The 12,671-nt window shown below is 33.2% G+C and overlaps 2 protein-coding genes across 2 annotated transcripts; both read right to left on the bottom strand.

Moving 5' to 3' along the window:
* Nucleotides 1-2,042: 2,042 nt before the first annotated feature.
* LOC100813925 (WD repeat-containing protein 26 homolog) lies at nucleotides 2,043-6,229 on the bottom strand. The gene is made up of 5 exons (XM_003519480.5): nucleotides 6,052-6,229; nucleotides 4,552-5,438; nucleotides 4,027-4,128; nucleotides 3,056-3,685; nucleotides 2,043-2,354 (listed from the first exon to the last, which is right to left on the bottom strand). Exons 2-5 carry the CDS (start codon nucleotides 5,323-5,325, stop codon nucleotides 2,139-2,141), a joined length of 1,722 nt encoding a protein of 573 aa, XP_003519528.1. The 5' UTR covers nucleotides 5,326-5,438; nucleotides 6,052-6,229; the 3' UTR covers nucleotides 2,043-2,138.
* Nucleotides 6,230-8,747: 2,518 nt separating this feature from the next.
* On the bottom strand, nucleotides 8,748-11,111 carry LOC100813388 (oxygen-evolving enhancer protein 2, chloroplastic). The gene is made up of 4 exons (XM_003519479.5): nucleotides 10,676-11,111; nucleotides 9,569-9,801; nucleotides 9,177-9,227; nucleotides 8,748-9,089 (listed from the first exon to the last, which is right to left on the bottom strand). The coding sequence occupies exons 1-4, from the start codon at nucleotides 10,905-10,907 to the stop codon at nucleotides 8,829-8,831; spliced, it is 777 nt and encodes a 258-aa protein (XP_003519527.1). The 5' UTR covers nucleotides 10,908-11,111; the 3' UTR covers nucleotides 8,748-8,828.
* Between the last annotated feature and the right edge of the window lie 1,560 nt (nucleotides 11,112-12,671).

Below are 12,671 nucleotides of genomic sequence, written 5' to 3'. Positions count from 1 at the left end.
GGAAAACCAAAGAAGTAGTCGTCTTCCTTAGTAGAAGCTCGACTCTGATATCTAAGCATGCAAGTTGTCTTGAGTTAGGAGACAATTACGTCTATGACGAAGGCTTTTTTCAACACTTCCTACACTCTAGTGTTCCTATCCACAACCCCCTTTGACAGAGGAGTAATCTTCAATGGAGGATATGACGGTGGAATAAAGGACATAAAGAAAGGAATGGACCTTTGAGAGACAATAGTGACTTTTAATTTAATATATGATAAATAGTCATTTCGTCCGACTGCTAATAAATTCATTTTTGAAAGATGAAAATTCAAATTTTAGTCCTCAAAAATAAAAAAAGTGTGACAAATTTATATATTGGCTAAATAGTCATTTTCGTCCTTAAATGTGTAGAGCACTAACAAATTTATTTCAGAAAGATAAAAATTCAAATTTTAGTCATCTACCGTGAAAAAAGTGCGACAAATTCATCTATATGTTAACTTCTATTTGTTACCATTAATGAAAAAACCTATGTGACACATAGGAACGAAAATGTCACAAAAATAATTGTCAACATGGCTGCTAAATAGATTGGACCAAAGTGTCAGTAAATTTCCATTGGACTAATTTGTCAGACCCCACAATTTGTTTCATTTAAAGGTAAAATATAATTTAATCTTCATCTCTTTTTCCTTCTTTTTTTATCATTACAAGCATAACATTACAATAAACACTTAAAAAATAGGGAAGCAGAGATAAGTTAGAACAAACATAATCATAAAAAGATAAAAATTAAATTATATTTTACCCTTAAATGAAATAAAAATTAGGGTCTGACAAATTAGTCCAATGGGAACTCACTGACAATTTGATTTAATAGGAACTTACCGACATTTTGGTCCAATCTATTCAACAATCATGTTAGCAATCAATCATTTTTGTGATATTTTTGTTCCTCAGTGTCAGGTAAACTCTTTAATTAATGATAACGGACAGAAGATAACGAATGAATAAATTTGTCGCACTTTTTTCACTTGAGGATGCTAAAATTTGAATTTCCATATTTCAAAAACAAATTTTTCACTACTCTTCACGCTAAGAAACAAAAATAATTATTTACCCTTAAATTTTTTATGTCACTTACTTAGTCGGTTTGTTTGGTTAAGAATGGGTTTCATTTTTCAAAATGGAGATCAACCGTTGTAATTAAAATAAATCAAATTTTTAACCCGTTCATATCCGAGTATCCAACCGAAACTATCCGTTTTTCATTTTTTAGCTTCAGGCGGTCGGTCCACAATTTTATGCTCACCCCTAATGTCAAGTGATTTTTTCTTTCATTTTTTTAAAGAAATTTGTTCTTTTTTTTTTCCTTTAATTTACAGTGGTATTACTTTTATATTTTCACTTAAAGTTTTAAAAAAAATCCTTATAATATCGTAGATGTTTGCTAGTTTTACTTTAATTGTTATAACATGTTCATGAAAAGTTATAACCATTCCAGTTCGTTAAAATGCACAAAAGAATTTGAAACTTTTTGTTTGAAGGATCAAATGGTTTAAACCCTCCCGAGTGTTTGTATGGATGCTTATTTTTAGTATCTAACATTCTAACTTTTTCTAAATGTAAAATAGTGAAAACATAAGAGTATATATCTACTTGTTGCTTTCAATATTTCTTTTAATCAAACTCGGAAATGAGAGTGTGAGAATAAAATCCTCTCTCTAATATAAACAATGGCCAATTTGAGGCTAGGTACTTACAACCCCAAATGCAAACTTGAATCTGAACCAGAAGAGTTCACTTTTACAAATCTCGGAAAACAGAGAACCCAAACTCAGTCATATGGAGTTTTTTCTGTCAGAATTTAGTTGAATTTATGAATTTAGATTTAATTGTCATATTTATCCACCACCCATTGTCTAGAAATCCTCACTAAGGTATTATAGCAAACCCTCGTATGCCAGTGATACTTGTTAAAACAAGACAAAATTCTCATCGCAGTTTGACATTAATGGAAAACGGATTTATTATGAGATATATGAAAAGTCACATGCATGTTTGACATGAATGGTTCACTTGTGGTAATAGTAATGGTATTTACAAAATTGCAATGATAAGAAGAAAGAGAAATCAATTGGAATGAGTTTGTCATGCTAAGTTCCTCCATTGCAGTAATGGATGCCATTGCTGTGAACATTTTGGTACTTGTTGTGCATACAATTTAGGCCCCATACCCTAATTGTCCGGTCATCACTGGCCGAGGCTAACATGTGGGGGTTTGCTGGATTCCAGCTCACACAATTAACAGATCCTGAATGACCAGTCAATGCTTCTATTAGCTCCCCTGAGCTTCTGTGCCATATGTAAACCTACAAAGATACCCAATGCAAGTTTAATAGTCGTCCAAATTTATCCAATAGAATTTACTATCATAAGAGGTTTGGTAACTAGTGCCAATAACATTGCAGGGGTCATACATGCTGTATAGTATTATTGTTTCACATTCAAAAGAAAGAGGCTTAGCGGCTGCTAAATTTCTATCAATGTAAGATACATCTTGTATCTATATTCCTCATGGAAAATCTACTAAACACCACAACTAGAAACTAGTGTGGATTTTCTTTGGTGTTATATTGACAAACTGATGGCCAAGAAGAATACAAAAGGGAACCCCAACTGATTTAACTACGTCCCATATCAAGCAGACTTCCAGCATTATCAATCAAGATGTTCCTAGTTTTATCAAGATAAACTAGAATAATATTGCAGAAGCCCGTAACTCTTGAACATTATAACAATTTGTAGTTCAATTCATTCAAGTCCAGTAAATCAGACCACAAAGAACCATTTCATGGGTCTTTTATGCCAATATTTTAGTGATCCTCGATAGCATGCATCAAGTGCATGTTGAACTTATTTTAACAAATTATTGAGACAGCAATAAAAAATTAGCAAATAAAAAACATTTAACAGAGACATATAAACATCAAGGCTTTCAATTTGCAAATTATAAAAAATTACACAGGCGAATATTTTCCCATTTTGATCAATGATGATTGAAGATTCATACCTGTGAATCCTCACTTCCACTAGCAATAAAAGCTTGCTTAAGGCCACCAAAGCAAGACCTGATAATAAAACGGGCGCGTTTATGACCTTTGTACTTGCCAACAAGCTTAGGATCACCTTCAATGTTCCATAGATGAATTTCTTGGTTCAAAAGATTAACCAACAAGAATTTGTTATCCTTTGATAAAGAAAAGGAGGTTATTGTTTCATACTCTTCAATAAATCTCTCATCCTTTGTTTCTCTATTGAACAACAGTACCACATTGGCTTTACAAATACTTAGAATCTCTTCCCCGTCATCTGTTATTTCCAAATCAGATATCTTAAGGGTTTTTTGTCCTTTCCAAGACTCCACTTCTTTCCCATCTAATTCCCACATGCAAATGCTCTTGTCACTTAAGCCACAGAGTATATATTTCCCACATGGAAACCATGAACAGGAGACTAGACCGGCCCCAGCTTTTTCATAAATTTGGAGGCATTTGCCAGTAGAGACATCCCAACGCCTAATAGCCTCATCCACTCCACATGTGAGGATCTCTTGGTCATTAGGACTCCATGAAACGGAAGAAACAGGCTTCTGGTGACCAGATAATCTATGCTTAACAGTCAGTCTACCATTTATGCCAACCTATTTAAACAAAAATTAAAAAGTGAGGCCTAATTTCATAGCATTAAGCTATATTTTATTTGTGTGTGTTAAGAGTGCAATTCTTGTGTCTTGATCAATTGGGTTGGGGGGAGGGGTCTGATATCTGAAGTAAAATATTACAACTAGGATCTGGATTGGTGGTATGATGACAAAATCAAAGCACAAGCTATGAAAACACATTTATCAGCAAATTTTAAAAAAAATAAAATAAAATATATATATATATATATATATATATATATATATATATATATATATATATATATATGAAAGAGAACAGAAGACAAAATGTAAATTCTCAGATCAGTATCAAATATTACCACCCAAATTATTGCAGTTCGATCATTTGATGCTGAAGCTAAATATTTCCCATTATGCGAGAATTGTACAAACCAGACTTCATCATCATGTGCTTCTAATATCTGTTGCAATATTAATAAGAAAATAACATCAGAATATAGATGCCACTCATGCTATAGAAAGTAAAGGCTGGGTGGTCATTGTAAAGAAATAGCAAAAGAATGTACCAACGAAACTGAAGACAAATTCTATACCTTTTCTCATTTTCCTCCCTGGCTTTGGGGGTTGTTTTTTGGAAAGAAATCAGATTATAAATATTAAACCTATGTACAAAATTTACTCTTGAATCCAACTAATGATACATAAATCTCATTTACAAGAAAGGAATTGCATTTTAACAATAATCACATGAGATTCACATCCATTTCCAAGATGCCACAATTTAGCATTCGCAAATCTAGTAAACATAACTTTATAATCAAGAAAAAGTAAAACACAAAAGAAAAGCTAACAAACAGAGTTCTATTAGACACATCATTTCTAACCTGTAATGTACTGGAAGGTATCTGATCTTTTCCACAATGATGATCTGAATATAATGACATCTCCTTATCCAATGAATTATGAAATGGGCATGCCTCATGTTGCAAGATAAGGGCTTGTTCAACTAGATGCTCCAACCTCTTTTCAGGTATCATTACTGTAGGGGGAAGAAGTTTCTGCAATTCCTCCAGAAGCTTTGATCGAGACCTCACCCTTAGAATATCTAGCCTAGGAGATGGTGAAACTAAGCAGGAAGAAAGTTCCCGAATTCTACTATTATTAATGCAAAGTGGAGCAATCTCTGTCCTCAAGGTCTTCAATGCTTCCATGACCTTTTCACCATTTAGAAGTTCAAAGAATTTCTGCTCCAATATTAAGAATGAGGCTGACCTGACCATACTTTCATCTGCCAGACCAATTTTATACAATGTGGCTACACTGTCATCCCAATTTCCATCAAGTATTTGTTGCCTAAACAGATTTACCCCAGGTGATTGTAAAGGTATTCCAGACTCCTCCTCTAGATGTGCTCCACTCTTTCCATAACCAAGAGAGTATAATGCCTTTGCAATTATCCTTACAAATTCCTCTTTCTTTATAACCCCTTTGGAACCAACAACATGTTCGTCCTCTTTGGATAGTAGGGGCTGAGCCATCAAGTCACTGGACAAGCCTCTAACAGGTTCTTTAGAAGAACCGTTAGACAAGCCAACTAATCCTTTAGAGGATAATTTCATTCGCTTCATGGATGGTTCTTCATCTTCCACACCTCCCATGAAAAGTGTGCCCTCAGCCCATATATAATTTCAGCAGCGAGAAAACAACACAAACAACCATACAATTCAACTAAGAAAATGCCTCCGAAAAACCGCAAGCGAAAAAAAATTGTCTGCATAGAAAAACACAAACAACAACAGTAAATACAATAAAACCGAGACCTGAAAAACAGAAAAGCTAAAAACAGCAAACAAATTCCTCAAATTGAAACAACAAATTAACATAAGCTTAGAAAATGTGTGTAGAAATTAAAACTGTCTGCATAGAAAGTAATACAAGCTTAATTAACACAAGCAAACAAATTGAAACAACAGATTAAAAAAAATGTATGCATAGAAAACAGAAACCACAACAGTAAGTACAATAAAACTGAGTCCTGAAAAAACAGAAGCTAAAACAGAAAACAGATTTCTCAAATTGAAACAACAACAATAAAAATAATAACAATAATGCAAGAATCCAAGAATAGCTACTTGAAAGCACAATGTTTCTACCAAATTTATAATCATCTACCGAAACAAGAGTGATTGCGTGACGCCTAGCAGATAAAATTGCAAAATAAATAAATAAACAAACAAACTACATATGCATTTTCCGAGGAAACAAACAGAGAAAATTGGAAGTGTAACAGAAATAACATAAGATAGAACAATCGGCATCAGAAGTGGCAGATCCAATAAGTTGAGAAGAAGATAAAGACGGTGATGATCCATCCACCGACTTACCGAACAAGCAAAGGAATGATCCGAACCCAATTTTGAGATGCGATCGTCAGTCGAACACCGCCGATTCCTTCTTCCTTCTTCTTCTGCTTCCACACACTCTTCAGTTACCAACCAAAACCACACACGCTCTAAGTCCCAAACCTTCTCCTTTTCTACTTGTGCTGCAAAGAATGATAACATATATACGTAAAATATAATATTACTATATTTTTTTTTATAACTATGAATATTTGTATTGATTTAGAAATTATTGATTATTTTACTATAGGGAAAATAAGTTATACAATGATAAATTTATTGATTTTTAATGATAAAATACAGTTATTTTGTACTGAGATTACATAACCAGTATATTAATATATATGTTGTCCGGAATGAATTTGAGGGTCTTGAATTCAAGTTAATGAAAAAATAAATGTTGATTAGTGAAATATAATTAGCCAAACTTATGTGATAAAAATTAATAATTAATAAAATTGACAAATAATTGGCACTTATAACATTTTACACCCAATTCTACTTGATTTCTGTTTTTTTTTTTTTTCTTTTTCTTTTTCTAGTCTTCTCTTTTATAGCTTTCCCTTGTGTTTGGTGAAATGACAATCACTACCCTTAGCTAGATAAACTCTTGTATGGTTTGGTAATTGGTATATACCTTGCTTGTTTCTTAAATCATCACGCGTTTCCCTTCCCAGTTCTCTTTCCATACGGAACTAACTTCATTTCATTTCAGTATTATAATCTTCCTGCTGTGTCTAAACAATGGGAAAACGTAACTGGGATAATTAAGGCACGTTTAGTCGTACGTGTATCATGTATATATGTATCTATATTCAGTAAAGAGGATCAGAATCGTGGACATTTTAAATTATTGAGTCATGGTCATGTCAGACATTTCCACTGACTTAAATAACTAGTTATAATAAAATGGATATTCTAAAGGTTTACTAATTTACATTACATTAACTTTTTTTAAATATATATATATATATATATATATATATATATTTAATCTATAACATAGTTTATAACTCTATAATAACAATATTAATCAGCATAACCTCATTCGTTTTTTACACTTTTTTTTTACTCATTTTACGTCAATGTAGTTCATATAAACTCGTCGGCTGATAATTTACAAGAAAAATAACAACTGCGCAGATAGGTTAGGTTGGATGCAATACAAACAGTAAGGTGGCATTCATTATAACCAATGAAATTGATTTACATAACTTTTATAAATAAGTCAGTAATTTCCAAGCATACACTTCATAGATCTGATCTAATTCATCAAACTAGATCAAATTGGCTCAATTCTCTTCGGACTAAATTGAAGAACCAGACCCAGTCTTATGTATAGACGGTTCATGTTGGACCCATTTTGTCAAGTCTATGCATCTCTTAAAATTTCTCACTTGTATTAATATTTAAAATTTTGGATAATGTTCTCAATTCTGTTGTTCCTTTATTTGAATTCCTTACACCTCAGTGTCATCATTAATTAGAATGAATATTAACAATCATATTTAGATATATTTAACATTTTTCTGTAAACAATTTTTTAAAGTTTTATGCATGGAAGCACACATGGTGAAAACAATGAATTTAACGGTAGAATTTATGTTTAATTATCACAGTATCCAAAATTTTCTTTTCTTGTATCAGTCACGAGAGCTGCAGGCAGATTAATCTTTGATCAATGAATTAAAAAATATCCTTAATCTCAGACCCAGAAAAAAAAAAGTTTTATGGAGGTCACTGATATGGCAAGAGAGCACAACTATTTTAGTTTGGAGGCTACTTTTAGCTATTTTGTACAACTATTTTTAGTTTGGAGGCTACTTTTAGCTATTTTGCCTTGTCTCGAAACTGGCTCAGTGGCTCCCAATAATCAAACCATTAGACCATGCCGTAGAAAGACTAATGATCAAATCATGGTATTGGAATGGGCAAAACACAATTTGACCACAGAATAATAACAGACAAAAACTTAGATGCAGTTCATTAGGTTGTCTAATCATAATTTCAGTTTCACCGTAGTAATCTGCATTGATCTTTAATGCAGATTACTAATGTAAAACTCCAATTCTGAATGAAAAACAGCTACAACCACCCTTAAGAAAGTTTTGTCCTTATAAATAATCAATTTCTATTTTGTCCTATGCAGTCCATGGCTTACCTAAATCCGGAAATCCCTCCACGTTAGAAGACTCCATTGTTCTTCATGCTTATTCTTTTTCTTCTTTGGTCTCTTTCTATTAACTAAGTTTCAAAATCAACTTTTTACACTATTTGAGATAATTGTTTCTCTTCAAAATTTAAGCCATTTTACGAACATGCATGCTCCTTGAACCTTCTGTCAAGCATAATGCCTATAAATGGCGCGGCTTGTGTAGCAGCTTACCAAAGGAGACAAGTTAAAATGCTAGCTTAAGCACAGAAAGAAAAGGGGATGGATGGCTGTGTTTACAACGCCAGGAACATTAATAGTGTGTTTGGATCTGGGTTTGTTATCCATGTTTTCTAATATTTCCACGTCCAAAAACCATGCAGTGACGCAAAGCAACTTTGTTTTTTGCCTCAACTTGATTCGCGATTAGTGTATTTAATACCCATCCAAACATGCGCACCAAGTATTCAGATACTTAATCCAACCAAGTCCCTTAAAATTATGAAACTCGTGGACAAAAGGGAGGTTAGACAACTTCAAACATAGATAGCACTTAAGGTAGATTTACACATAGCAGATATATATAACCAGCTATTATTGAAGATTTTTAAGCAACACTGAAAGAACTTGCTGCACTCTCCACAAATCTTCTTGCTCCCTTGAACCACCTCTTGTCTCCAGCTTGAGCCTTGCAAATGAACAGTTTTCCATCTTTTACAGTTGCTCTAATTATGTGGTGCTTGCCACCTTCATCTCCATCAGCAGTCCTTGTCAACACAGACAGAAAATAGTACGGCTTCCCATCAATCACAGGTGTTGCCGTCTCTAAGATGTTAGCCGTGGCCACCGCATTTGGATCAAAACCACCCTGAGAAATTCAAGTTCAGACTTTAGTTAGGACATGCAATGATGATATTTGGCGCATTCATTCGTGTTTTGATCGTCAATCACTTACCTCGGCTTGTGTTTCGCCGAAGAAGGCCTGTTTTCCTAGTAAATAATCCACCTGCAATGAGGAAAAACCAAATCTTGAATTTCAGCCAGCAAGTAGAAACTGGTGTCACTGTCTTCAAAATTTTCATATATTACCATTTTTCTTTTTGAATGTTTACTAAAAAATGTTAAAATTAGTAAAGGAATAATCTTTATGCAATTTATAAGAAAATTGTCACTAAAACTTATGATGCCAGAATTAGCAAGAGAACAACAATTTTTAGTAACTAAATTTGGTCACTATTTCATTGATTTTGTTGGAACTTGAAACATAAAAACTGTACATTAATGGGGCTACAAGTGTTCCATATTAATAAGAAAAAAAACAGAACTACTAGTTTAAAACAGGTTTACCTTAGAGAGGAACTCTTCGGGTGAACCATAGTCAGTGATAGACTTCTTATCAGTCGGAGTGATGGTGACAACCACGTTGGTGGTTGAATCAAAGTTATCCTCATATCTAACAACCTGACCTGTGTACTCAACCTCTTTGCTTGGGTTCCACTTTGAGGGAATCGATAGTTTGAATCCATCTCCATTGTATGGCAGGAAATCTGTGTCTGTCTTTGGCTTTCCAAACACATTGGCTGCAAGCAAAACAACCAAGTTGCTCAAATAAATCATGTCATCTCCATTATTAGAGGGATCAAATTCATTTATGGGCCCTCAGCTGAATACTACAACTTTTTGAGATAAGGTGATCCTTGACATGGTATTCAAGACTTTATCACCAAATGGTTAGTTTAATTAAGAGTCTAATCTTTGCCAATTCCGTTCTTTCAATCATAACTTCTGCACAAGGTTTGAGCAAGGGTGTACTTCTATTGCCTAAGCATCTGAGTTGATTTGGTCATCAACATCCACCATCAAGACCTATGTAAATTCCTATGCTTGCATTGTGCCCTTATGATCACTCAATTTTTTTAGTATAAACAACAGGTATCTACGGCAGAAGGCAATCCTGCTCAAGCGAGGTAAGACTATTATCAGCAGTAAAGCTTTCTTTTAATTAGCATATTCAACTCAACTGCACACCCAGACCTTGAACTTTAGATCACTAGTTAATCTGGAAAAATCCCTTGCTAGTTTAGTTGATCCATATAATTGGTGGTTTATGATCACTCAATTTATTTCATCTTAAACTCTACCAAGTAGTAAAGAGTGGAAAATTCACAAAAACCACAAAATCAAAAGTAGATTATACACGTTAGTTACTATGCATGTTGAAATTCAGTTCAAAGAAAAGCAATTTGCAGCCATATATGGGTGGTCCATGAGTTTCACGGCACCAAAAATAACATATTTTTCCTGAAGCATCGCATGATCTTTGCAACCAGTGGACAGTATAAAAAAATCATAATCATGCAAATGAGTATTTCATCTTCAAATCCAAAGACTAATGAGCTGTTACCATCATTTGAGTTTTATATTACATGATCATAAAGAGAGAGAGTAAAATACCAGCTTCCCCATAAGCTGCATCAGCAGGTTGGACTTTGGAGCCAACAGCAGCAGCACCAATGAGCACGGTTAGAGCTAACCGGCGAGAGATTGGGCTGACATCAATATCCTCTTGCTTCTGTGCCTTGCAAACAAGCTGGTTAGGCTTGGTGCTAACCATGATGCGTTGTGATGGGGATCTGGCAGGGGTGGTAAGAGCATGGTGGTGCAAGAAACATTGAGTAGAAGCCATTCTGCTATGTGATCTCTTTCTCTCACTCACTTTCCTAGCACTATGGTAGGAACTTGGAGTTTAGTTTCAATGTGTTATGTGGCAAAGATGATTTTGGATTTGGAAGAGGATGATTGGGAAAACTGGATTAGATTCTCGATGTGGGATAAGGTAATAGAGACTCTCATTGGTGCCACGTCGTATCACATGCATATTCTCATGCCACACCCATTTTGGCAAGAGACTGTCATATTCATTAACTTGTATTGTATATAGTCTTGTATCCGTTCAAGTACTTGTTTTTAATATTTTTGTTCAAGAAATTAAAGACTAACTTCCAACGTTTTGTGTGCTTTAGATATGAGTCTGACTAGGATGAAGTAATAAAACATTGATGTGCCGATGAACAAGCAAGTCTAACATACTTTTGAAAGGTTGTAACTTCACTGGTGCATCAGTATTTTGTTACTTTTTTTAGATATTAGGTATAAGAACATAGGTACAGTTACTAATAATATATTTTATTTTTCTGTTCTTCGTTATATTATTTATTAAAAATTAGAAACAAAATTATACTGATTTTTCTGAAATTTGTTTTTATTACACTTGATATTCCTTTATTTTTTTTATATTATTGAGCTTCCCTAGTTGGTGTAACGTTATTACACCTAAAAAGATGGTCGACGTTTATAATTTAAAGAGAAAGTGTAACGAAAGTAAAAATATTAAGAAGTTTTCTATAAAGTTCAAAAATGAAGGAGTATTGAGTATAATTTACTCTAAATTTTCTATAAAGTTCAAAACCTCATAAAAATTTACTCTAAATTATAAAATAAAGAGAGATTCCTGAAATCAAAAGTAAAATTCATCAAAATTTATTATTATTTAGAGTGTAAAAAAAATGTCTTAGAAAATATGTTACTAATATTTCTGTAACTTCAATTATCTTTTTAGTTCTAATTTTGTAAATTAGCACTTCTTCAATTCTGTAATCAACTCGATCCTTATAATATTCTTTTGCTTTACTCAAGTAGTCAAGTTTGTGCAATTCATTTCTGTTAATGTTTACAATCATATATACTAGCTTATCTGAAACACTATTTCCAATATAAAGTTACAATTAACTAATCGAGGAATTAATAGGATAAAACTCTTGATCATGAATTCCTTTAATTTAAGCCCTAAGTGATGGGCGTCAAAGCTATACTATCAATTTAATTATAGGCACATATGCAATAATTAATTTGAACATCCTTTGATTTATTTATGGTCCTAATGCGCAGGATGATGATTCTTATGTGTTGACTAATTGTTGTTGGGCACTTACTTGAGCAGAGTTGAAGGCATATAATAACATCATTCGAGCAATGCAAGAGCTTGACAAAGTTCGCCAAATGGAACGCCAAGTTCCAGTGCTTGATTACATTTATGTTTCACTTCCATATCTGTTAGATGCATGAGCTTGCCATCTTACACTTGGTTCTCTAAACTCTGAACTCATGCTAACCATATATAAGAAAACCATTTAATTAATTTGCAGCAGTTTAAAAAAAACTGAAAATAGGCCATTTTGATTTCCCACTTCTTGGGACAGTAGAACCCATATAATATGAGGTATTATCTAAGGTATGTTAATTGTCTCAAGTGAACTTATAAATTTGTCTAAGATCATTCCAATGTTGTAAGGAGAAAAGAAAAAATTATTTGGTCTAAGATTAAAAATCAACAAAAAAGAATATGTAACAAGTATCGGAAGTACTTCAATTTTATTTTCAATTTTATATA

This window comes from Glycine max, chromosome 2 (assembly GCF_000004515.6).
Source record: "Glycine max cultivar Williams 82 chromosome 2, Glycine_max_v4.0, whole genome shotgun sequence".
Taxonomy (NCBI): domain Eukaryota; kingdom Viridiplantae; phylum Streptophyta; class Magnoliopsida; order Fabales; family Fabaceae; genus Glycine; species Glycine max.
Note: the sequence above shows the minus strand (reverse complement) of the source record. Positions and strands in the feature narration are given on the sequence as shown.

Coding starts and splice junctions, on each gene's coding strand:
- LOC100813925 (XM_003519480.5), bottom strand. CDS start 5,325: ATGGGAGGTGTGGAAGATGAAGAACCATCCATGAAGCGAATGAAATTA. Junction 3,686..4,026: donor GAACTGCAATAATTTGGGTG/GTAATATTTGAT, acceptor TTGTTTAAATAG/GTTGGCATAAATGGTAGACT. Junction 2,355..3,055: donor GTGGAAGTGAGGATTCACAG/GTATGAATCTTC, acceptor GTATCTTTGTAG/GTTTACATATGGCACAGAAG.
- LOC100813388 (XM_003519479.5), bottom strand. CDS start 10,907: ATGGCTTCTACTCAATGTTTCTTGCACCACCATGCTCTTACCACCCCT. Junction 9,802..10,675: donor TGCAGCTTATGGGGAAGCTG/GTATTTTACTCT, acceptor TTTTGCTTGCAG/CCAATGTGTTTGGAAAGCCA. Junction 9,228..9,568: donor CCGAAGAGTTCCTCTCTAAG/GTAAACCTGTTT, acceptor TCCTCATTGCAG/GTGGATTATTTACTAGGAAA.